This window comes from Enoplosus armatus, chromosome 13 (genome assembly GCF_043641665.1).
Source record: "Enoplosus armatus isolate fEnoArm2 chromosome 13, fEnoArm2.hap1, whole genome shotgun sequence".
Classification (NCBI taxonomy): domain Eukaryota; kingdom Metazoa; phylum Chordata; class Actinopteri; order Centrarchiformes; family Enoplosidae; genus Enoplosus; species Enoplosus armatus.
The window spans coordinates 5892079-5916092 of NC_092192.1; the positions used below are offsets into that span (position 1 = coordinate 5892079).

Sequence of the window (24014 nt, forward strand, 5' to 3'; positions counted from 1 at the left end):
AAAAGGAAAACTAAATTACACTTACAAGGAAGATATACAGTTATATACTGTATATACACACAAATCATTATTATTATTATTATTATTATTATTATTGTTATTGTTATTGTTGTTATCATTATTATTCTAATTATATTATCCCTGCTGTAAATCCCCTGTTTTGCATTGTTCAATTTGTTGAATAAAGTTTTTTCAGGAGTGAAAAAAAGCGGAAGCGTTGACCCGGAAGCAGTCGCTGCGCAGTGAGGCACGTTTTCCACCCACAGCAGCATGTACAGCAGCGGTGGCTGCGTGGGGAGATGTCTGTAGAGATGGTGGAGGTCTCAGTGAAAGCTGCGGAGCCTGTCCGGCCGACCGGGATCCTGCAACAGAACCGCGTCTTTCTCGACTTCTTCTGGGACTTGGCCAAACCAGATCAAGAGGTCCGGCTGAAGGCCGTAGAAGATCTCATCCAGTACCTTAAAACCAACAACAAGGTGAGACACAGTCAGATCTTCTCTGTCACTGAGAGGCTGAGTGTAAATCCAGCATGGTCTTCTTCTGAAGTTAGGACAGTAACAGTGAGTCTGTCGGCCAGGTAGTAGTATATATGTATAAATATATTTATGTAGAAGTCATGTACTTAAGTAAAAGTAGCAAAACTGCATCATAAAAATATCAAATTACATGGAAGTTCTTGCTTTAAAATGTTTACTCAAGTCAAGTCAAGTTCATTAGAAGTATTGACGCCCGAATGTACTTAAAGTAACAAAAGTAAAAGTACTCACAGTGCAGACTGGGCCCTGTCACTGTTATATTATAAACATGTAAACAGAACATCATACGTTTTGTATGTAAAGTTATTTACAAAGTAATAAGTAACTACTAAGTAGCATTACTGTACAGCTCTTTTCATTCATATCTTTTAGATATTTTTCTATTCTCTATGATTCTTATGTCTGAATGAACCTGATTCTGAAATGGAAATACTCACTGTACAAGTACCTCAAAATTGTACTTGAGTGTATAATAAGTGTGATAATAAAGTGTGCTCTCTGTGTGCTGCAGGCAGATGAGTTGGATTACACCTTTAAAAGGCTGGTGGACGGACTGGCTCACACACGAGAGACTGCGAGGCCTGGGTTCAGCCTGGCTCTGGGTCAGGTGAGTGGAGACGACTGACTTTGTATTTGTCGATATCTATTGACAAAATAATCAATAGTAAGAGGACCTTGAATTGAGATTATTGTTGTCTTTCTGATATCTACAAATACACATCAGAATGGAAATTAAATGTTGCGTTTCAATATATCAGTGCTGTCGTAGATACAGAAGAGTACAGAAATATCTGTCTGAATAAGAAATAACTCAAAAACATTGTCTTGTTTACATAGTTTGTCCACCAGAGGGCCCTGATGAGTTTATTTTTAACTGTAAGATTTCTCAGTACTTACCGTGGTCGTAACTCTTAAAAGGAATAATTTGGAGAATAAAAATGTCAGCTTGTGGTGTAAAACCACAACGTGTTGTTTTTAATACATGCTACACAAACGAGATGTAGTGTGTTAATTAGTGAGCTGGAAGGAGGACTTTGTTACCTTTGGACAGAGACAGGCTAGCTGTTTCCCCCTGTTTACAGTCTTTATGCTAAGCTAAGCTAACCAGTTGGCTGTAGCTTAATACTTACTGCATTTTTACTATCGTAAAGAAAAAAAAAGTGTTACCATATCAGTCGATACTTGATTATCAGATATCTGTATCGTCTCAAAGATCCGGTATCGGTCAGCCTCTGCTTTTGGACTAGTATGAACAATGACTTGCCGAATGATGATTGACAGTTCAGTAATTTAGTCATGATGTGAATGTGATAACTGAGCCAAACAGGAAATGATAAACATGCGTTTTCGTTTTTCAGGTCTTAAATGCCTTTGAAGACGTCTCTTTGCAGAGTTTACTCGACAGAATCAAAGAAAAGCACAATTTGCAGACGGTGAAAAAGGTGAGCGTTTGATGTTTTCTCTGTCGGCTCTAAAATATTAATGAATGGTCTCTGTGAATCTCAAAGGTCGTCTCTTGTTTTTCAGAAACTTGTCAGAAATGCTTTGTTTGGAAACTTGTTTGGCGTCCTCGCCATTCATCAGTCCAACCGCCTCTCTAAAGTAAGCAGTCTCTCCACAATTCATCATTTTAGCTTCAGATTTGTGTGTTTGCAGGATAAATAGAGAGAACGTTCCTGAACCAACACATAAATGATTTGTGAACAGGCCTGTGAACCATCTGGTGGTGTGTCCAAACTTTATTTTCCAGTGTGAGCACTGACAAGGTTGAAGGAGGTTAGTTACGCTCGGCTAATAGCCACAGAAGACATTTTGACATGTCACAGTTGGAAAAGCACAGCACAAGTTATGTCCAGGGAAACATAAAGAGGGGATTTTGCGTTAGAAAGACAAGGTTTGGAAGATTGATTTGATTTGTCTAATTCAGACTGCTGAAGCCTCATATTAGCATATTAGCTGGCATGATGTAACAGTGTGTGTGTGTGTGTGTGTGTGTGTGTGAGCTTCAGTGGTGTTGTGGTCTCTGAGCTCTGCCTTGTGTTTCTGCAGGAGCCGCAGGTGGTGTTGGGATGTGTGACGCTCCTCCAGAGCCTCAGCCAGCACAGACAACACCTGAAGGACCTGCCCACTAAGACCATGATGGACATCCTCAATGAGGTAACAACTGCTGCTCAGTAACAGTAACAGCTTTAATAACATAGGGGCCACATCTCTACAACCATAATACATACACGTACATGTGCAGAAGGAGTTTCATTTGATCTTTTACTTCAATTTCATTCTTTTATTTCTGCAAATTTCTGTTTCTAATTGGTAAGTGTATGTCCTGTCCGTCAGATCCCAGAGGAGGTGTTTGAGGAGGTCCTGTTCAGCGCCCTGCAAACTGACCTGGCATCAGCCTTCAGGACTCCGGAGCAGCTGCAGCTGTTGCTGGTCGCTCTGCAGCGCTTCCCACAAACCCTCAAACCCAAGAAACTCAAGAAGCTGCTGGGCTCCTCGACCATCATCAACGCTGACAACATCCCCAAGTAAGAACACACACACACACACACACACACACACACACACACACACACACACACACACACACACACACACACTTTGGCTTTCTGTACATCAGCACATCCTATAATTATGCTAAATGTATGCACCAGTTTCCTTCACTACAGCTGCTGTGTGATAACCTAAGCAATACGTGCTGTTGTCTGGCAGGTTGACGGAGGTGATGAAGATGGCGGCCCGCTCTGTGAAGAAGGAGCGCGTCCTCCCAGCGGTGGTCCTGGACCTCCTGAAGCTCTCTCTGAAGGAAGACAGCTTCCAGCTCTTCTGGAATAACGCCATCATCAACGGCATGTTGAAGGAGCCGTCAGGGCCGACTCAGTGAGTGAAGGAGGGGCTAAGAGGCATTGATCCTAGCATCCAGAGCGGAGGGACTATCTGCTGATGTACTGTAACTTCTCCAGTAGTAGTAGTAGTAGTAGTAGTAGTAGTAGTAGCAGCAGCAGTCGGTTCCTTTTGTTTTGTTGACGCCCGATGTCAGTTAGAGGGATATGAGACATAATGTGTTTTGAAATTACATTAATGGCAAAGTTACCGTTAGTTTATCACCACTTGATGTCACTACTGTTATTGCTCCATTGTGCAGCCTTAAATAGGCTACTTACCCATACACTCCGTACATTTTTAACTTCAAAATGTTTCGTGAAGCAGTTTACCAATTTATTGATTTTTTTGTGATTAGTCGAAGAAAACCTGATGTTAAAAGTGGAATATCTGTTGTTGTCTGTTGCAGCAGCCGCTGTTTGTTATAATACGGTGTTCTGTTTGTCCTGTTTGTGTCCAGTTACCTGAGCTTCCGTCTGCTGGGCAGTGCGCTGCCTCTTCTGTCCCTGGCCCAGCTGGAGGAGGTGTTGTCCGGAGAGGTGATGATGCACTACGGGGAGCACGTGGTGTCTGCTCAGGTCAGTGGCCTCGTCTGGTCAACTACAAACAGCAGGTTACACCCTTCAATAGGGATGATCCAAGGAAACATGTTCAGGAAGAGTAAAAATGATTTTTCATGCAGAAAGTTTTGTTTTGTCCAGGTGGTCGCCCAAAATTCTGCCATCACCCGTCATTCCCATTTCTCTCTCCCCTGATTTCATGTCGTCTGTCCTCAGTCTTCTATCAAATAAAGCATAAAACCCCAAAATAATACATTAAAAAAAACTCCGACATGGTCCAGTGTAATGCAAGAAACTGCTGAGATGTGAATCGTGGAGGAAATCTCTACCTTCAGAGGAAGAAAAGTTGATACCACTTCCTGAAAAGTCAGTCCTTTCATGAAGGGTTGTTGTAACTGATGACTTTATTAATGTGATGATGACTCTGCAGCTACAAGCGTTAGTCAGTCATTGATAAAGGGTTGTTATTTATTGTAAATGTCAGTGACTCGTTTCTCTTTGGCTCTTTTCCAGACAATCAGAAGTCAAACAGTGGAGAAGTCTTGAAGTCCTGACGAATTAAAGATCTAAATAGACAAATCAAACGTCTTGCTAGAGGAGGATAGACATCACAACCAGGCAACCCAAAAGTTGCTCCTATAATGGCTTGTAACTGATCAGTAAAGCATTAGTAAATTATTAATAACCATTATTAAAGCCATGGCTTACGGCTTATTCATAAAGGATTATTTACCAAGTAGTTCCTTTTAATGTAGTTGGGAAGTAGGTAATGGAAGGAAGTGTGGTGATTGGTTGAATTTGACATCCTCCTTCTATTTCTACCATAGTTTTGTAGAAATATTGCGGGTATCAGTGCAAATTTCAAGCTCTCGGTAAAGCTTCAATTGTCAGGTATGGATCTCATCCATCACTTTTCTCTCCCAGAAACCGGACCGCTTCAAGCTGGCCCCAGAGATGGACACCTACGTGTCGGACTTCTTGCAGGGCTGTCAGGACCCCGACAAACAGCTGGCAGTGATGGTGGGCTTCTCCTCGCTGACCAACCAGGGCTACCCTGTGGTGCCGTCGGTGTGGAGGGTGGTGCAGCACCTTCAGCCGGCAGCGGTGCAGCACTACGTGGAGTGGCTGAAGAAGATGTTCCTGCAGCCTCAGATGGACAAGCTGCTGGACTTCAGCACTCGCAAGCAGAAGGACAATCAGGAAGGACGGGAACAGTGAGTGTAGAAGCCTGTTGTGTTGTGTGTTTAGCAGCTCATTCATCTGTCTGAGAGTCTCAGCTCTGGTCCTGTCCGGTCTGGTGATGAAAGTAACTGTTGATTGTTCTTCCTCAGGAAAGAGGACGTTTTCCGCCTGAGGAAGTGGATTGTTTCCCGGCTCGCCTCAATCATTGACAACCACCAAGTGAAAAGGCAGGAGGATCTCATCATGGATGTGGCCAGGTGAGACCCGCCTGTAGTTGAGCGATGTCGAGGTCTCAGTGTTTGATGAAGAGGAGGCCATCAGCTGTTGTTGTTTCTTTTCCAGGTTTGTCTTTTTCCACGCTTTCTTCAGTGCCAAGAAGGCCTCGGCCGACATCCCAGAGATGGGGAAGCTTTCTGTCCCACTGGATGATAAAACCAGAGGAGTGCTTGTCAGTTCTTTCTTTGGGTGAGAGATGAAATCTTCTCTGCTGTTTTTAGACAGCCAGTGTAGTTTATTCCTCTCAGCCTTGGCTAGAAAACCGTAAAGAAGACATTTGGAGTTGGCGCTGGTGGACATCAGAGAAACCAGCTGTTACGGGTTAGGGTTAGGGTTAGTAATGTTACTTGTTACGATACAACAAGTAATCTTGAGCTTTACTGAAATCACTCGGGGTTCAAATAACAAGTGCTGTAATAGATCCTCTTTTAGCTTAGAATCTGAATAGTAAACCCCAGGAACACATTTCCCCTTTTCAGAACATGAAACATGACACATGAAAGAAACCTTCAATGAGAGACTGTGTTGAGTCAAAGAAGCTCATGGAACAGAAGCTGGTCCAGATGTGGCATCAGGATTTGGACTCTTTACAGTTTTTGAACAACAGTGGAGCTCTATGGGATAGAGGAATAGGCTACATCAGGCTTTAGCTACACAGATAGTACTTGTGAGTATCTAGTAACATCAAGCAGCAGCTATGGGAAGCGAGGTCTTGGTCCGCACCAGAGTTCGTTTTAACCGTTAAGATGTGAAGAGCACCCTAACGTTAATCTGTAACTGATGCCCCAGATTTCAGTCTGGAAACCTGACAGTTCACACCGTCAGAAAAACATAACAAGCACCACCACTGCTGCATCACTAATTTTCTGTCCGTCCACCCTCCAGACTCCTCCTGTCCATGCACCACCTGCCCCTGAGCGACGACTCGGCTGAAGGCGGGCCTGTCAACCAAAAGCGGGTGCTGGGTGTAACAGCCGACGGCACCATGTGGATCTATCACCTGGTCCAGTACGCCCAAGTCCTGCTTAACCAGCCAAAACAGGTCCAGCGCATCCAGCCCTTCACCCCTGAGCAGAGACAGGCCTGGGACAGGTAGGACAACAGAATCCCTTACGAGTACGGCCTTTATGACCCAAGAGCAGGATAAGATCAAGACGGTCACGATGCAGCTTAACTCTTCCTTTATCTTCTCATGGAGTTGGAATATTGCAGCCACTCTCAAGGATAATTCAGTTTATTATTGTGTTTGAAAGCTCTGCCTCTACATGTGTGTTCTTCCAGCATGCTGGAGTCGGTGGCAAACCTGAAGAAGAAAGCAAAGAAAGGCACGACTGCAGAGATCAGCGCCTTCCAGCATCTCTTCCTGTTGGTCGGCATGCACCTCTTCAAGGTACAGCACACTGCCAGAGCCGTGATATAGTGTAGTGGCACTGTTGTTGTTGGATTATTGCAGCCTTGATGTTGTTGTTGCATTCTTAAAGAGTACTGTAGTTAAATTTCCAATCCATAAACACCATAATCTTCTTGCCTCGAACGCCGTCATTTCTCCTGAAGGCCCCTGAAGAGCTGCTGGACATCATGAAGGACCTGCAGAGCTGCATGGACAAAGCTCAGGAGAAGAAGGCCAAGAAGAAAAAGAAGAAACAAGGTGAGGCCTCGTTAACGGTGACGTTGCTGATGCCTCCACTCTCCATCCTTTCACAGTTTTTATCTAAATCACAAAGTGGGTTTGCAGAAGAGACGAGCAGGCCTTCTCCACTAACTGAGATGTGACAGATCTGTGTTCTCCAATCAGCCGTCGTTCTGGTCTTTCTTGCCGCTTTAGAAATGTTGTTGTATTGACAGTGTAGTATAGTATAATATCGTTGTATGTTTTACCGTTTCTAAGTGATGTAAAAACCCTTCTGTCAGCTGTCAGCTGTCTACATGAGGCCATTCAATTTAAGTCAATCTGCAGAGTGTTTTAGCATCTTCCTTTACTGTTTTGGTTCACTCACCGCTCTCATCAGTGTCGTTTCCAGACACAGCAAACCCACAGTACACTACCTGCTCAGCACTATAAATGGCAGACATACAAAGTTAGCGACTAGCTGGTGAACATAGTGGAGAAGGTGGAGCTAAAAAGAGTGTGAATGTCTTATTGAACCAAAATGTTGCTCCATGTCTGCTAGATGTGTAAATAGGCAGCTGTTTGGTGATAATATGCCAGATGTTGTGTTCACAGTTTATTTAAAGTGTATGAACGTGTGTGAACCTTTTCCTCTGTGCAGCCACAGAGCAGGAGGAGGAGCCGGAGTGGGTGGAGGTGATGGTGGACATCTTGTTGTCCCTGCTGTCCCAGCAGAGTCGACATATCAGACAGGTCTGCAAAACGGTCTTCTCCTCCATCTGCCCCCACGTTACTGCAGCAGCTCTCACCGCCATCTTAGATGTAAGTAACGCATACGAGGTCATTCATTGTCAAACAGTAAAGTTTATTGTTTATAAACATGTTTTTACAGGTAGAAGTGCATAAAGTTTGTCTGTAGATCTGTCATTTTATTTCGTATAAACATCATTTTAGCAAGACAGTGGTCCAATCAGAAGACAGCAGCTGCCTGCAAAATGGAAAAATGCTAAATATGCAGTAGGAGTGCTTGGAGGGCTTAATCTGTGTTAAAGGTTTCAGCTCCACAGACTTGATAAAGCTTCATGACAAAGTTGTACAAATGTGGAAAGTGTGAGCAACTCCCTCCAGACAGCAGCAACAACCCAAATCCGTCTCACAATACTTTCTGACTTCCTTACCGAGTCTGTGGCTCTCAGACACAAGCCCACTGGATCCTGAATATATACTTATATGTACTATAAACTAAGTTTGTCCTTTTGGAAGGGGTGCAGAGCCACATAACCACAGCTGTAGTGTGTATTTACAGCAGCAGGACGGTGTGTGTGTGTGTGTGTGTGTGGGACTGACTCAAAATGAACTACAGTGTAAACGTGTCACCACAGTGGAATAACATCAGGCGTTCATACACACACAATACTTAGTGGGATAAACTCATTGTTGATTTGAGTCTTTATAAGGAATTTGTTGACAGCAATCTTTTAATGTTGCACATTGAAATCCCAACATTTAAGACGTAACATTTGTTTTGTTGTGAACATCTAGACAGAGAGAGTGATTACTTTATTTAGTTCCTATTTTATATGAAGTGCTGTGCAGTCAACATGGGCTGCGCTCAGCTTGTAAAGAGCGTAACGTGTGTGTCATACACAGCTTTCTTTGTAAACGAGCTGTTATTCTGCTGCCACTACGACTTGGACCAGATCTCCATCAGAAAATGGATAAATATCTTGTTTGCTAACAGCTCCGATGGTGCTCTGCCAACTTTAGTAAATAATCTCTAATGGCAGTCAGAGTCACTGAGCTCATGTGTATTACACTGAAATGGATTGTAATGAGAGTGTACTGGGCGCCGTGTAGGTCCTGGACCCAGAGAAGGAAGACGAGGAGGACGGCGCTGTGGTCGTCACTGACGACAACAAAACCCAGACGAAAAAAGAAGATGAAGATGAGGAGGAAGACGATGAGGAGATGGAGGTCAGTTCTTCTTTTACTTTTTTTACAACTTATTTCCAGTAACATCAACTTATCGTCTCATCTTGAATTATCTAGACTCATATTATTTGCTTTTTTATTTACTGATTCCATTTAATAAATGTGCATTTTGACTGTTTACTGGGATTTTTGTACTCTTTTAGAAGAAACATTTGATACTGATATCATAAAACCTGTGTGCGTTATGTCTCTGCCAGGATGACGAGTCTGATGGATCAGGTGATGACTCTGACTCTGATGAGGATGAAGCAATGGAGGAGGAAGAGGTGGGAGAGGGAGATGTGGACCAAAATTTCCGTTTGGAGCTGATGAAGGTCCTGCAGCAGCAGAACGCTCTGGTCAGTGGTTTGTGTGTTTTTAAATGAATGATTGTTTAAACTTTAAATTGTTACATTAATAGATTTTTTTTGGCCACTTTGGGGCAGTACGACAATCTGTAAACACAACGTTGACATTTTATCACCAGAGGTAACTGTACAACAGACATGTTACATTGTGTGTGTGTAAGTCCTCTGTTGTGCTGTATTTTCAGGCCACAGAGGAGGACGGCAGCAGTGATGAAGATCTGGATGATGAAGCCATGATGGAGCTGGATAAGGGCCTGGCAGCGCTGTTCTCAGAGCAGAAGAAAAAGACCCAGGCCAAGAAGGACGAAAAGACCAAACTACAGAAAGAGAAGACGCTGGTCCGCGAATTTAAGATCAAGGTAACTTGAAAAAAAAAAATGCTAGTTTGCCGTCAGATAAGAAGACTGATATCAACGTCTTTAGCCTAGCTTAGCTTAGCTCCATCGAAAGTGAAAAAATACACCTTCCACCAACCCTAAAGCTGTCTCCCTCCCTTGTTTGTCTTTTTCTGATGTTGTAGGTGTTGGACCTGGTCGAGGTGTTCGTGGCCCGGCAGGCTGGCAGTCCTCTTGTACTGGGTTTGGTGGAGCCTCTGCTCACCATCATCGACAGAGGAATGAGCTCCGACAGCCACCAGCAGGAGCAGGACTTCCTCCGCCGAGCTGCAGATATCTTCAGGTAACACACTTATATACTGTGTCCAGTACTGCGATGTCCCTTGTACCTTAAATTTTCAAATTAAAAGCTGGTGTTGGGTTGGATGTTGTGGGCATTTGCTGATTCTTATGTATATCATATGTTGCCTGTTTGTGTGATTTTCCAGGAACCAGCTGTGTAGGTCCAAGGTTTACTGCAGGACTGTTGGAGACAGACAGGGGGAGCTCCATGACCTGCTGGACAAACTGATGACTAAAACCCAGAAACTGTCCGACTCCTCAGTCTGCCTCTACTACTTCAGGTACCACTTACTGTTTAATGACGGAGCTAAATAGAAAAGAGTTGATGAATCTTTGTTGATCCCACATGAGGAAAACGTAGGATTTATATTAAAACAGAGCAGATGGAGGCTCTAACACAGAACATGACGGACACTTTTTGTATTAGAAAATGTGAACTGGGAATATGAAGAATGAAAAATGTGATATATATGATTGTGAGATGCAGTTGAAAGCTATATAAGGTTTTGAAAGTGCTATATTTGGGCCCATAAGGTATTAAAAACACCCTACACATACTCGACCAAACAACCTCAACTCAAGATCCACTTATTTGTTCTGTATCACACCGTCTTCATTAGCACATTGAGTTTGCTTATGGTGTGTTCAAACTTTCCATGATTCTGACTCATCTACACGACTCATCTGTTTACGAGGTCAAGAGTGAAATATCGGGGCCCTACAGGTAACTCGAGTCTGTTGGGTTCAGTCCTCCGGTGTTTCGTGTTTTGCTGACGCTGAACTGTCCTTGCAGTGCATCTCTGTACGTGGTGAAAGTGCTGCGAGGAGCTCCACCTGCTGAGATCAAAGAGGAGCAGACAGCCGACAAAGCTGCAACAAATGACGTACGTTTACTCTGATTCATTTGTCACCTGTTTTCTTTCACCACTTCACGCATGACACGGCGTGTGAGGTGTTGCTGCCACAGATGGTCACCAAGACATTTAGCCAATTTTACCCAAAACAAATCACACACAGGTCGGGCCAAGCTTTTCTTTTGCTGTTAGGTCACAAGGTCAGCCAGTAGACAGATGGTAATTAAATATTTACATGGTATGCAGCCCTTGTATTTTCATCTCTCGTATTACATCCAGCTTTGCAACAGATACACTCCAGGTCTGTTCCTGTATTTTACTGGGTCAGGAAGTGGGTCAGTCCTGAATGGTCAGAATGTCTTTCTCTTCTTTTTGGTTTTCCAGGTTTAGAGATATCTGTCTCTGAGATTTCTGCCTCCACCCCAAGACAATAGAGGCAAATGGAATTTAGTTTGTGGTGCTCACAGCATAGAAAAATCACATCTCTCTCTCTAAAAGGAACAATTAGTCACAGCTGACATTTTGCACAATACCAGGAAGCAGATAAATGGAATTCAGCCATCACTGATTTTATTATTTACACCTGTGCTTTTCCTATGTGTGAAAGAGTCTGAACCCTAATATTCTGTTGTTTCATCTTTCATGTGTGTGTCTGTAGTTGAGGTTCATGGGAAACGTGGATGTGGATCGGGTCTCCACCATCTTCAGAGAGGCTCTGAGCTCCTTCATGAGCAAGAGGAAGAGCCCTCTGACCGCTCAGATGTTCACAGACTTGTTCAACAGATTCCCCGTGAGTACAGCCTCATGCTCAGTACAGATGTTGGCTCAGTCCCCACAGGCGGTCTCTAATGCAGCTTGTGTGTTATTATGCAGGTTTTGTGTGTGAACCTGTTGGATGCGGCAGTGCAGCACATCACATCTGGGGTCAGAGTACACCAACAGGTAAAGATGTGTGACCCTTTTCTACTGCAGGAACAGTCATGTAGCAGGAAATAAAACGTTATTTACCAATTGATTTGAATACAGAGGCTCCGCAGGCTGAAAAATAACCAGAAAAACAGACTCTCTGGAGAGTTACTGGGACCAAACAATTGAAAAGAAGATTTTCACCCCGTCAGTTACTGACGAGGCTTTTGGTATATGGTCAAAATGTGAGATTATCTCATTTTATGACATTACTTATTGGCCGATAGTGTATGTAGGCTATTCTAATACAGATATATCTCTGATGAGCTAAAATCAGCTGTATTGGTCGGGCTCTAGTCCTAACATGCTGCACCAAATCAAATATACCGTTTCTAACCCTCTACCTAAACAGAACCACCACAGCGGCTGAGTCATATCAAGTTGTCCGTTATCTGTGTTTATGAAAGTTTTCAATAGTTCTGACGAACACAAAGGAGAACCTCCTCCCTCCATCTCAGCTGCTACATTTATTACCGTCTATTTCTGCTGTTTAGTTCATGTGTACGTTAGACTTCCTGTTGATGGACATTGTTTTGTATGTTTAGGGCCAAGCGTGTGTGCTGGTGCTGCGGGCCATGCAGAGCAGGGAGGTTCAGCAGCTGCTGAGCGGCGCTCAGTGGACGGAGCTCTGCGTGACGGTCACAGGTCAGGTGGTGGCGGTAGGTCAACACACCTCTACATCACGGGCTTTACACTGAGCATGAGCGGCATCAACACGCAGGAAGTCAGGAAACTTGCTTAGATAATTTTACAGAAGGTTGCAGCAATAAGACAGCTTGAACAAGGTGCTTTTCAGTCCAGCTGTAGTGGAAAGACACTGTGCAACCCTTCAGTAAAAGAACATATTACAAGAGGTTTATGTACGTTATTTAAAAAATATGAACTAAATAATCAACTGACACTACCTGGCAAGCCCCAAATGGCAGACAGATAATGTTAGCAACTATCTGGTGAACATAGTGGAGCATTTGGCAGCTAAATAACCAGATATTTTCTAAAAACAAAGCTGAAAGGAGAGTGAATATTGGACTTCATTCATCAGGTGGACACAAAATTAATATTAATGTTGCTCTCTGTCTGGATGTGTGAATAGGCAGCTGTTAACAAGTTAGTAACTTTATAAAGTGATAATATGTCAGATGCAGTGTTTACAGATGGCCAAAGAATCAGTTAAGACTTTGTTCAGGACACCACAACATTACACTCGGCTCATCACTATACGTGGAGATGTTCATTCACCAACATCCTTTAGGTTTGTGCACATTTTAATTATATTGTTAAGAGAATATACCTGCGTTACCCGAAGCTTTATGAAATTGCATCGTGCTGTGATAAACGATGATTAGAGCCAATACTGCACTCGCTGTCCTCTGTGTGTCTTCAGGACTGCTGAGGGTAGAGACATGCATAATTACATGCTTCTGCAATTCTTCACCAAACCGCCTCACCTCTGCGTTTGCCTCGTCTTTTTCCTCCCAGACAAAGACAGAGCTGCCAAATACCATAACTCCTCCGTTCCTTTTGTTTCAACTCCAGCAGCCAAATATTTGTCGTTAATAAGATGAAACGTCAGTCCTCATTTTCTGAGCTGCTCTGTTAATAAAAACAGTGCCTGCAATGTTTCAAAATGACTTCCTGACAAAAACTGCAGGCAGAAAATAACTGAAATGTGTATTTAATATTGCTGAATCACTGTTAAATCATCTGCTGAATGACTCAAAAGGGTCATTGCAACCTTTTGAGTCAGTCGTAAAGATTAGAGGACCTTGAGGTGTCTCACTTTCTTTAGATATAAATAATATTGGTGGAAACTGGGTTTTGACTAGATTTGTGTTAGAGAATAAGACAAGATGGCTAAGAAGAGACATAAATGGCCCTCTTTAGGACATTGTTTTCATGTCTGCTTGGGGACGATAAGGCTACTGATGAGGACACTGACTCTTCAGTCGCTGATGTGTGGAGTCTGTTTCCTTAATACATTAATTTAAGACAGACCAGAGAGTGTTTCTTCATTCATCAGCAGGGCGACACTTTAAGTCCCCCTATTTAACATTTTATAAGCAATAAATAAACATTTAATAAATAGTTTATACCACACTTTACTCTTCGGAGAAGAAGTTATAATTGTTGACGAATACTGAACATGAATAAACACTAAAAAATGTCCTTACAAGCTTCTTACAACCACATTATAGTGCGTTTTAAACAATGTATTGAATATTTGAATGCTTACAAATGCTAATAGGAGGATTTAAAGTAAAGTTTTACCAGCTGCAGAAAAACTCTAGTTTAAGAAAAACCTTATCAAGTCCAACCACTACTTTCACATTAAAATGCTTTTTATTTTCGGGCGTCCTGGTGGCCTCGTAGTCTGAGACAACCAGTGCAATCGTCTTCACTTCTACAGTGAATACATAGTCAAACTGGATCTTATCTATCAAGAGGTGGATGACAATGACCGGATCAGCTGATGATATGGCCAATGTGGGTCGCAGTCTAACTCCAGTGTCTTCTTCTCTCAGAGTCTTCAGCAGGCCGGTCAGACTGAGAGCAAGGTGGTCAAGGAGAAGGTGTTGAAAACCCTGGAGCTCTGTCAGTTCCTGGTCAAGCATGTTAACCAGCAGGTAGGCGGGCTGTCGAGTGTGAGGGTGAAATCACCAGAGGGAACTGTTGATGTGGTTTCAGGCCAGACTCACACCTCTTCTTTCTGCTCTGTGTAGAAGTTGTCTGTGGACCTGGAGCCTCTAAAGAAGGTCCTGCAGTCCCTGACCAGCGTCATCACTTTCAAGAAGACCGGCAAGCTGGAGGACACCTACTGGGCTGTGATGAAACACTTTGGAGTCATGTGAGTTATGGAAACTGAAACGTTTCAGGGTAGATCATCGCGCAACAGAGATTCAGTTTGAGTCTTACTTTGCCACAGGGGTTGTGTATAACTAGGTTCGTTTTTTGGATAGTGTGTTGAAGCCATCATGTTGACCATGCATGTGTTCGTGTTCACATTCACAGGAAACCCAAAGTTGAAAAGACAAAGCCTGACAAGGAGGCCGGCCAACAGGAAGTTCCCAAGAAGAAGAAAGGTTTTCTACCAGAAACAAAAAAGCGTAAAAAGCGCAATAAGCCTGTTTTAGAGCCAGCAGGAGACAAGACGACCCTCACAGACAAACCCGGGGCAGACAAAGGACAAGCCAAAAAGAAACATGACAAGAAAACAAAACAGAAACGGCCGGCCGATGGCGCGACGGCTTCTCAGCCCAACCCAGCCAAGAAGAGCAAGACGGAGTCTGAGAGCAAGCCAGCCAAGAAGAAGAAGAAGAAGAAGAAGCCCAAACAGAAGAAAGAGGGAGGAGGGCAAACGTAAAGTGGACACTGCTATTTAAACGTTGATTTCTTTTTAAAGAGGCTGTGTTTTCATCTGTTCATTTTTCTACTCTCCATGCCATTTACTTGGCTGCCATTTCAGTTTGGACAACATGTTGTCTGTGTGTTTGAATATGAGATAGTTCCATAATGAAAACTTCATCTGGCTCTGATGGATTATTTTTCTAATCTGTGACTGCTGTTGATTAGAGAAAAATGTCTCCAACAATAAATTCATTTCTCTTCCTGGAAACCCATCACAACTCTGCTCCCACTCCAGAACAGTTCTGTCAGCTTTGTAATGCAACAATAATTAGTGAAATGTAAAAAAACGATTAGATGAGCATTACATTACCCAGTCAAAGCTCACAGTCAAGGTCCATCCAACCTGCACACAGAATATAAAACTCTGTTCTCAGTGTTTGACAAGTAGGGTCGAGCTCTGCCCCCAGGTTGCTAAACTTAGGACAGGTCCTGCTTTTGGTTTAAACTTGACGTTCATATATTAAAAAGTTCTCACTTGCTACAATGTAAACAAAGATAAAATATACAGCTTAGTTTTTTTTTTACCTTTCACAAAAATAAAAATGCTGTTGTCATTGATGATGATTGTGCTTCCTTTAGGTTTCATTAGCATTTTTCTGAAAAGCAGATTACAATTATGGCCACCTACAGAGCTGGACACATTAAATCAAACCTATCTTCTTAAACTGATTTTTTTTGGGCCACTTGGTGGCAGCGGAAACAAGTCATGAACACGACATTGACAAATAATCACCTTTTAAATTGATCTGACTGACATGATACGATACAGTGGCTGGACAGCTAAACAATGAGCCGAAACTCACTATAAAGCTCTTAAAATCAACGAATCTTATAAAAAGAACAATAATGTTTTGTATCCAAGTCAAACAATGTAATTATCACAGAGATATATATATATTTTCTTTGGTAATTACAGTGGAACCTTTTGCCTCAACAACAACACGAACACCTAGCATAATTATAGTGTAATAATATAGTATTATTGTATAAATATATTATTATATAACTCTTTTTGCTTATGTTTATGTACTGTTTGAGGCACATTTCTATAATTCAAATCCTAAATTATATAAAATCAAAACATAAAAGGCATATATCATTTTACTAAATTATTTTTAATAAACATTGGCAGGAGAGAAAAGTGAGGGGTCACAGAGAAAGTAACAGACAGTGATTATTATTATTAGTGAGGGTGAGAGAGAACAAAGAGTAAATGGTGTCTGTAGTGTGAATTTTAACTTTAATTAAACATTCATTTTCAGATGTTTCGTGATCGTTTTAGCCTCTTTTGTATCTCCAGGCATTTAACCTGATTCTCATGTTTTATTGCCCACTGACATGGCTTTAATTGTTATCCAATTCTTGCCCTCCAACCGTCTTAAAATGCACATATTTAGATCAGGGACATCAAGCTCAGTTTTTGGACCACAGTATGTCTAAAACCCCTCAGTATGGCCATGCTGCCAAGCTTATTCATTGTTACGACTTGACCTAAGACCCATTATTGACAGATCTGTGCCAGAATTCACCTTTCTGTGTCACATGTATGGACTGACAGACTTGTAACCCCATTACATAACATTCTTATTGGGAAAAATCTCACTGGCCTTTGCAGAGGATTCGATGTTGCAAGCCGTTGTGCTATAAACTAAGGTGAGCAAACACAGAGAACCCTAATTCAGCTGTCAGGAAAAATGATGTAGTGTCCCACAAATGGATTACTATACATGAAGCCATGCAGCCATAAATCTACAGGAGTGACGGGCAGGCAGCAACCCCATCCATCAGGTATCTCATCTTAAAGCCCCCTCTCCACTTCAGGAACCAAACATAACGTGTTGTTTGGTTCTGTACTCTCAGTACATAGCACTGTGTTCTTTGGAGTTCTGATGACTCAAAAGGCCCAAGCAGGTTGAAGACACATCATATATTGATTAATGTTAAAACAAATCCTAATGAATAATTCATGAGCTTTTCTTCCACCAAAATCTGAACTTTGTGCAAGAAACATTTAGAGAGATGAAGCATCTGACAGCAAAGACCAGCAAAGTCCTTAGGATTCATCCTCTGAGTACCATGAGTGTCTGTACAAAATTACATCTTAATGCATCTAATAGTTGTTGAGATATTTCAATCTGGATCAAAGTGGTGGATCAAGTTCAACAGCTCCAACAAGTAGTTTAAAAGTAAAGCTTTCACCGTAGAAAAATGATACAAGCTTTGAACAAGAGTGATGAGTTATTCCTTCTTTGGCCTACAGAGTAGTGGAGGTACTTGACTGAGTTCCTGGTACTGTACCCTCCCAGTCACAGCTTGAACCTGCAGTAATGAAGCATATAAAAAGACACCGGTGGTGACAAATCGCTCACCTCGATCCCTGACAGCAGGGGTGAGAATAGGAGCAGCGGTGTCCTCCCTTTCTGACAGTGAACTGTCACTTGTCATCACTCTGAGTTGAGATATAAAGCGCAGAACCAATCTGCTAATGCAGCTCAGTGGAATAATCAGAGAGAGCTGTAAAGTCGAGGGCAAAGTCTCATCAATATGAGAAAGCTGTAATTGAATGCAGGTCTGATTGATCCCTTCACCTTATGAAATATTTTAATCCCCAAAGATTCAAGCTGTAAAACGTGGACTGAATTTTTCCAATCCATGATGCAGTGGACTGTGGAGTGTTCATTGTAGTTTTTTGTCTTCACCCATGTTGTTGTTTAAGTGTGGCCCTTTGGAAACTGATGCTTCACAGGGAGGGTGTTAGTTTTATATTGAGCGCAACCAGAAACCCATTAATTAGTGCACCCAGTAGTTTACTTGCCAGGCCTTGTAGAGACAACCTGAGCTGAGTTCTACCACTTCTTGGATGAGGTCCAAGAAGTCCTCTGTTAAATACTCGCCATGGGGAAATCTTCCTGTTCGTCCCCAACTCAACGACAAGAACAAGAGTTGAAATGAAATGTAAAAACCCTCAAAGCATTTCTCTGCACTGATTAGAGCCTTACCAATAATGGGGCTAAACATTTAAACTTGGGGGTGGAACTTTTCAAAACGATTTTTTTTTCATTTTTTGACCAGACTTATAGGTTGTTCTACCTGAATGCCAGTTGCCTGAGGCGACACACACATTACATACAACCATAATAATGCTATAATAAACAGTCTTAGAGGACCTAATCCACTCACTGGCCAACCGACGTCCCTTGCAAAGTCTCTGTGCAGCACTGAGGAGCAGACCCCCTGGGACAACAAAACCCTAAAAACTGGCCTCATTAATTCTAAATTAGGCTATACACAATAACTAGGTTATTTCTATTCCCAGAGCAAACTTATATCACATAAGTCTCTCCCTCTGTCTCTTTCTACCGCCGCTCTCTCTGTGTGATAATATATCAATAAACAGCAGTCGTAATTCATCTATCCCCAACCTTCATCATGACCTTCTTCATCTCATGCATTCCTAACCACTGACTTTTAATCTCCATCCATTCCTAGCCATTGACCTCCATCCATTCCTCGCCACTGACCTCCTTCCATCCCTAGCAACTGACCACCACTGACTCTCATCCAATTTTAGCCACTGACCTCCATGCATTCCTAGGCACTGGCCCCCATCCATTCCTAGCAGCCACTGACCTCCATCCATTCTCAGCCATGGACCATTGATTCCTAGTCACTGACCTTCATCAATTCCTACTGACCCACCGCCACTAACCTCCTTCCATTCGTAGCCACTGATTTTCATTATTCCTAGTCACTGACCTCCTTCCTTTTGACCTCCATTAATTTCCATCCCTATCTACTGACTGGTACTGACCACCACTGACCCCCATCCAGTCTTAGCCACTGACCTGCATTGATTCTTAGCCATTGACCTTCATCCATTCCTAGCCACAGACCTCCATTGATTCCTAGCAACTGACCTCCATCCATTCCTAGCCACTGACATCCAGTAATTTTTAGCCACTGACTTTCCCAGCCACTGACCTCCTTCCATCGCTAGCTACTGAGCACCACTGACCCCCATCCTCTCCTAGTCACTGACCTCCACCAATTCATCCATCTCTAACTGCCAATATCCATCTATTTACCGTTGACCTCCCTCCATCCTTAGTCACTCACATCCATTCTTTGCCACCAACGGCCAGCTTCATCCCTCATCCCACCTTACCGGCAAGTGTTTTTAGCCCCAATAGATAAAATTTAATTCCACATTTAGCCGATGTAAAAGTGTCGCACAGTCAGGTCTAATGGATGTGTATTTCCAGGATGTTTGGAAGGCAAAAGTATTGTAATTATCTGGTTATGACTGCATACTCTACCTGGTCTCAGTTGCTTGGAATTACATAATTTACAAGAAATTCAGTCATTTTAATGCTGTTCCATTGAATCCCTTTCTATGTTATTTTTTTTTATGTTGAAAACATGTATGATGTTCTGGATCCTAATCTATAAATTGTTCTGTAGGAAACATATGTTTAAATGTAGAATGCATTAGTCATCTTTCATTGACTTACTTCCAATTTCCCTGCGAAGATAAATGGTTTCACTCTGTTGCACTTATGCCAATGAGATAAGATAGACGGGCGGTCTGTCAGTGCATCTTCCAGGGCTGGAGCCTTGCCAAAGACTGCTTCATATTCCCAGGCCTTTCTTGCTGGGGACAATTAGGAACATGGTGTCCTGGTACCTGGCCAACACACTGACTGATGCTGATTCACTTCCATTGACCTCCAATAAGACAGGCTGTGGCGCCATTACAGGTAGATGTTGAGATTAAGAATGGCACTTATGGATAACCTTCATGTCAATAAATCACACTGAAAGATTTATAGGGTCTATACAGTAGACTTTGTTCTATATGCAGGGGATCTGATTCTGTATTCCATAGACATGGTTCTGCAGAATAAGTAGTTCACATGGTCCTATATACCGTAGAGATTGTGTAAGCAGGGACATGGTTCTTTGGTAGCTATAAGGGTCCTTATGCAGGACACCCTATGCAAAATCTATGCATCTCTGTTAGGAAGGTCATTTGTACAGTTTAGTGGAATGGGTGATGTAATGAAAATCCATCCCAACATTTGCATATTATCAAGTGTCATCTATATGTTATTACATTAGGGGTGAAGGGCAGGAATTTTTATCAGTCAATTCAATACACTCTGCACGTTTCCCTAAGAAAAGCATTCAGTTTTGTTAGATAATAATCAACAGGCTGCAAGTGTTCAAGGTTACTGACACATTCAAAGGATTAACATAATGTAAGTATTTATTTATAAACTTTGAATATTACATATTTTCCTTTGATAAGGCAGATTATATGAACTCCAGAAAGATGATGTTACTGTAAAACATTCCAGCTCTCATAATGGCATACATTTACAGTGAATTCATATAATAAATGACACATCATTTCTATTAGGCCCACTATGATACAATATGAAGGATCAAAAAGAAAAGACTGGCTTCAACTGAAACCCTCTGTTGGAAGGATTCTCAATTTATTTCATGTCAGAGAATACATTATAAATACTCAAAAAATTAAAATGCCATATTAGCGCTAAAACTTACTATCTGACACATTAAAAGGAAAAAATCTAATGTGCATAACTACAGCAAAAGGTCTTGCATCCTGTCAGGCTAACTAGAGCTACCTACAGATGTCTAACAGACATTGGAGGACAGTACTTTATGCAAATATGCTAAGTCACTTAATTCAAGGAAAAGATACTACGCATACAAATAAGCCATTTCTACAGCCTATATGCAGCTTTGCACTGCCTAACAGCACCACAACATCCATTATAGTCTACAACTACATACTGGTAGTGTGTCAGAGGACATGCCAAGGAAGATCAGCGAGCCATTATGGTCTGTGTGGTGTCACCAACTCTTAATCATTTAACACAACCGTGTGTCACATCCCAGGGAGGATTTAAAGTTTAAATATCTTTGAGGTTTAAACGACGTTTTAGGCTGGGGAAGAGGAAGAGGTCCAAAAGTCAAAGCAGGCAAATACTTTATACAGATCCATACGGAATTACCGGTTGGCTAAATACTAGTGTATTAGGAAGGTGTGTGGCCACACAGCTAACCTATGTGCCACTATAGTGCTAGTGTTACCTCTAGGCCTACTATTCTGCTCAGTATTCTGCATTTTATCCTACTGTTTCTAAGTCATCTACAAGCAGCAGAATGGGTGTGGGAGTTCTTTGTGCCTTATTGCTTTTCCTGTTTATTCCACAGTCTCATTCCCTGAAGTTGCACTAAGTTAACAGTCAAGAGGAACTGTCTCGTGCAGCGCCTGTTTGTCGTCCTCCGCCGCCTCGCTGACGTCCACGCTCTCTGTGCTCTGGCACGAGAGCTTCTCCTCGCATCTCACCGGTCGGACGATGACGCACGGCCTCGCGGGCTCCCCGCTCGCCCCGGCGCGCGCTGGGCTGCGACTGTCGCGCTCGTATTCCTCCTGCGCGCGCTGGATCTTCCTATTCCGAAGCTTCCTCTTGTGGAAGTGGAACGTTGCCAGGGAAACGAGGATGATCCCCACGAGCACGGCCACCAGCACGAGGAGCGCGAGGGTGGAGGAGAACGGCGGAAAGATGCTGAGCTGCTCCGCGCAGGTGCCGTTATTGGCCTGGAGAACCCCGTGACAGCGGTGCAGCGGCACCGACAGCCCCGAGGCCTCAGAGGTTCTGGCTGTCATCCGGTCCACCTTTCCCGGCCACTCTTGTCACTCTGACCCCTGTACCCTTCGTGCTCTCCGGGCTCAGCGCGGTGACACCGGCCCGCGCATGTGGTTACCTGCACCGAAAAGAAGACACATGAGACCCGCTCATCCTGCTCCAGAGGAGACTGCCTATCAGAACAATCAGATACACGCCCACCAACACTCATGAACTGCTCCAGGCTGCATCGATAAGACCAATCTGAAACAATTAACATGGGAAGTGTGCACCACTTGACACTGAATCTCAATGTTAGATAAAACCTGCCAACCGTTAATAGCGCATATGCTGGTGATCAGTTTGAAAAACGGACGTTGCCATGAATGTAAGATGGGGTAGAAGTCGGGACAATACATCATCTATTGTAATGTGTAGGCCTCAGAGATCTAGCCTAACAGAAGCCATCCTTCCCCGCAAACCACGCAACAGAATGAGGATAATGTCTGCATTAGTTCAAATCTCAACCTTACATCTGTAAATGAAGGGAGTTCTTACCTGATGAAATAGTCAGTGCGAGGAACAGTCCGTGAGTGGAGAGACGATATGTGTAAATGGCAAAACTGGATCACGGTGACGCATTTCATACAATGTGATGCTGCTGCTGAGCTCCGATCACTCAGGGCGCTTTGATTGCCGCAAAGCGCTCAGTCTGCGTCCAGAACGGCACTTCCCCAGCTAAATACTAAAGGTAACGGGGAAATCCCTCAGTATGCATCAAAGGGGTTTTTTAAAAAATGCGATTACAATAGAGCTGCGGTCTGGTTTTCCTTGAGAGGCGTCCCTCCTCCGGTCATCCGCTGCTCCACTCAGCAACTGAATGAAGAGCTGCAGCTGCATTAAAGGTCCCGTATACCAGTCAGCTGGCAGGGCTGGGGTTTTTTTTCTTTCTTCAAATGTAGTCTATGTATCCCCAGCATCAGAGAGCTTAGATTGCCCTCTAATCATTATATCAACAAATGTTTATTAAGTCATACTTGAATCAAATAATGAATAAACACAGAGGTAAATTGTTTTTTATATTAAACCCTCCTCGGTGGCATTCCTGAGGGTGTGGCCAGTCAAATGCTGCAAATGATTTGAAGCGTTTAAGCCTTATTATGATGGCTGTAAATAATGTCCAGCTGGCATGCATTCATTTAGGCCAAACTAAAGGTATATGTAAATCACAAATGTACAGCTGAAATTTGCTTAAAGTTTGAATTAAAGCAGTCCATCACAATAATGTCACTGTGTTCGTTAAACACCCTTGAAAGCTGTATCTGCAGATATCCAGGGGAGTCGTGGTTAAAGTAGGTTCTGGGGGCCTGACTCTCAAAATAATGTGTTTGATATAATATATGCTGTTAGTTTTGAAGCTTCATGTCAGCTTAAAGCAGCCAGTCCTTCGCAAAATCTCAGCCTTTATTGAACTCCATTCAAAAAATCCCAATTTCTTAAAAACACTTTAGAGTCTGAAAAGTAAGCCACTTCCTCATCTCCGCCCAGACTTCCCTCCAGGCCAAATTTGTTTTTAAAATGGATAAACCCGAATCAACTGGACTGACAGTTGCCTTTAACTTTGTCCTTCTAGATACTCACTTAGATAACTGATAATCCTCTTAGATTTAGTACAGTCACCAAATTCGGTACGGAATTAAGGAAATGTTCTAAATAAGAGGCTTAATATAAGAGTGGCGAACCCTGTCTTTCACATTAAAGCTACTCTTGAATAATATATTACACCCTCACTTTGACTCTTAGTGAAGAGATTTAATCTTTTACAAAAAAAGTCACTTGAAATAAGTTTGAAAACCACCAATTTAGACCACCACCAAATCGAGCTCAGCTCCTCCCTCGCCGGAAGATTACTGCAGGCTGTGTGACATGTACTCCAAATATAGAAGTGTGGGTGAAGGAGAATGCAGCGAGGAGACGTTTCTACAATGAGGCCGCACCTTGACCTACCTTAAAGCGTTGTGAAGACACACTGTGCGTCCCTGATTTGTGTTTTTATGACCATGTCTGC

The 24014-nt window shown here is 42.7% G+C and overlaps 2 protein-coding genes across 2 annotated transcripts; one reads left to right on the forward strand and one right to left on the reverse strand.

The window, feature by feature from the left end:
• Positions 1-254: 254 nt before the first annotated feature.
• Positions 255-15846, forward strand: mybbp1a (MYB binding protein (P160) 1a). The gene is made up of 27 exons (XM_070917146.1): positions 255-476; positions 1048-1143; positions 1895-1978; positions 2064-2138; positions 2586-2693; positions 2874-3064; positions 3249-3416; positions 3880-3997; positions 4904-5193; positions 5311-5418; positions 5504-5626; positions 6323-6529; positions 6719-6827; positions 6992-7102; positions 7722-7868; positions 8904-9020; positions 9236-9376; positions 9571-9744; positions 9906-10063; positions 10209-10343; positions 10856-10946; positions 11575-11706; positions 11790-11858; positions 12428-12541; positions 14405-14506; positions 14603-14727; positions 14892-15846. Exons 1-27 carry the CDS (start codon positions 300-302, stop codon positions 15241-15243), a joined length of 3822 nt encoding a protein of 1273 aa, XP_070773247.1. The 5' UTR covers positions 255-299; the 3' UTR covers positions 15244-15846.
• A 5709-nt stretch (positions 15847-21555) lies between these two features.
• Positions 21556-21987, reverse strand: LOC139295854 (uncharacterized protein C11orf87 homolog). The gene has a single exon (XM_070918121.1). It carries the CDS (start codon positions 21985-21987, stop codon positions 21556-21558), a length of 432 nt encoding a protein of 143 aa, XP_070774222.1.
• Between the last annotated feature and the right edge of the window lie 2027 nt (positions 21988-24014).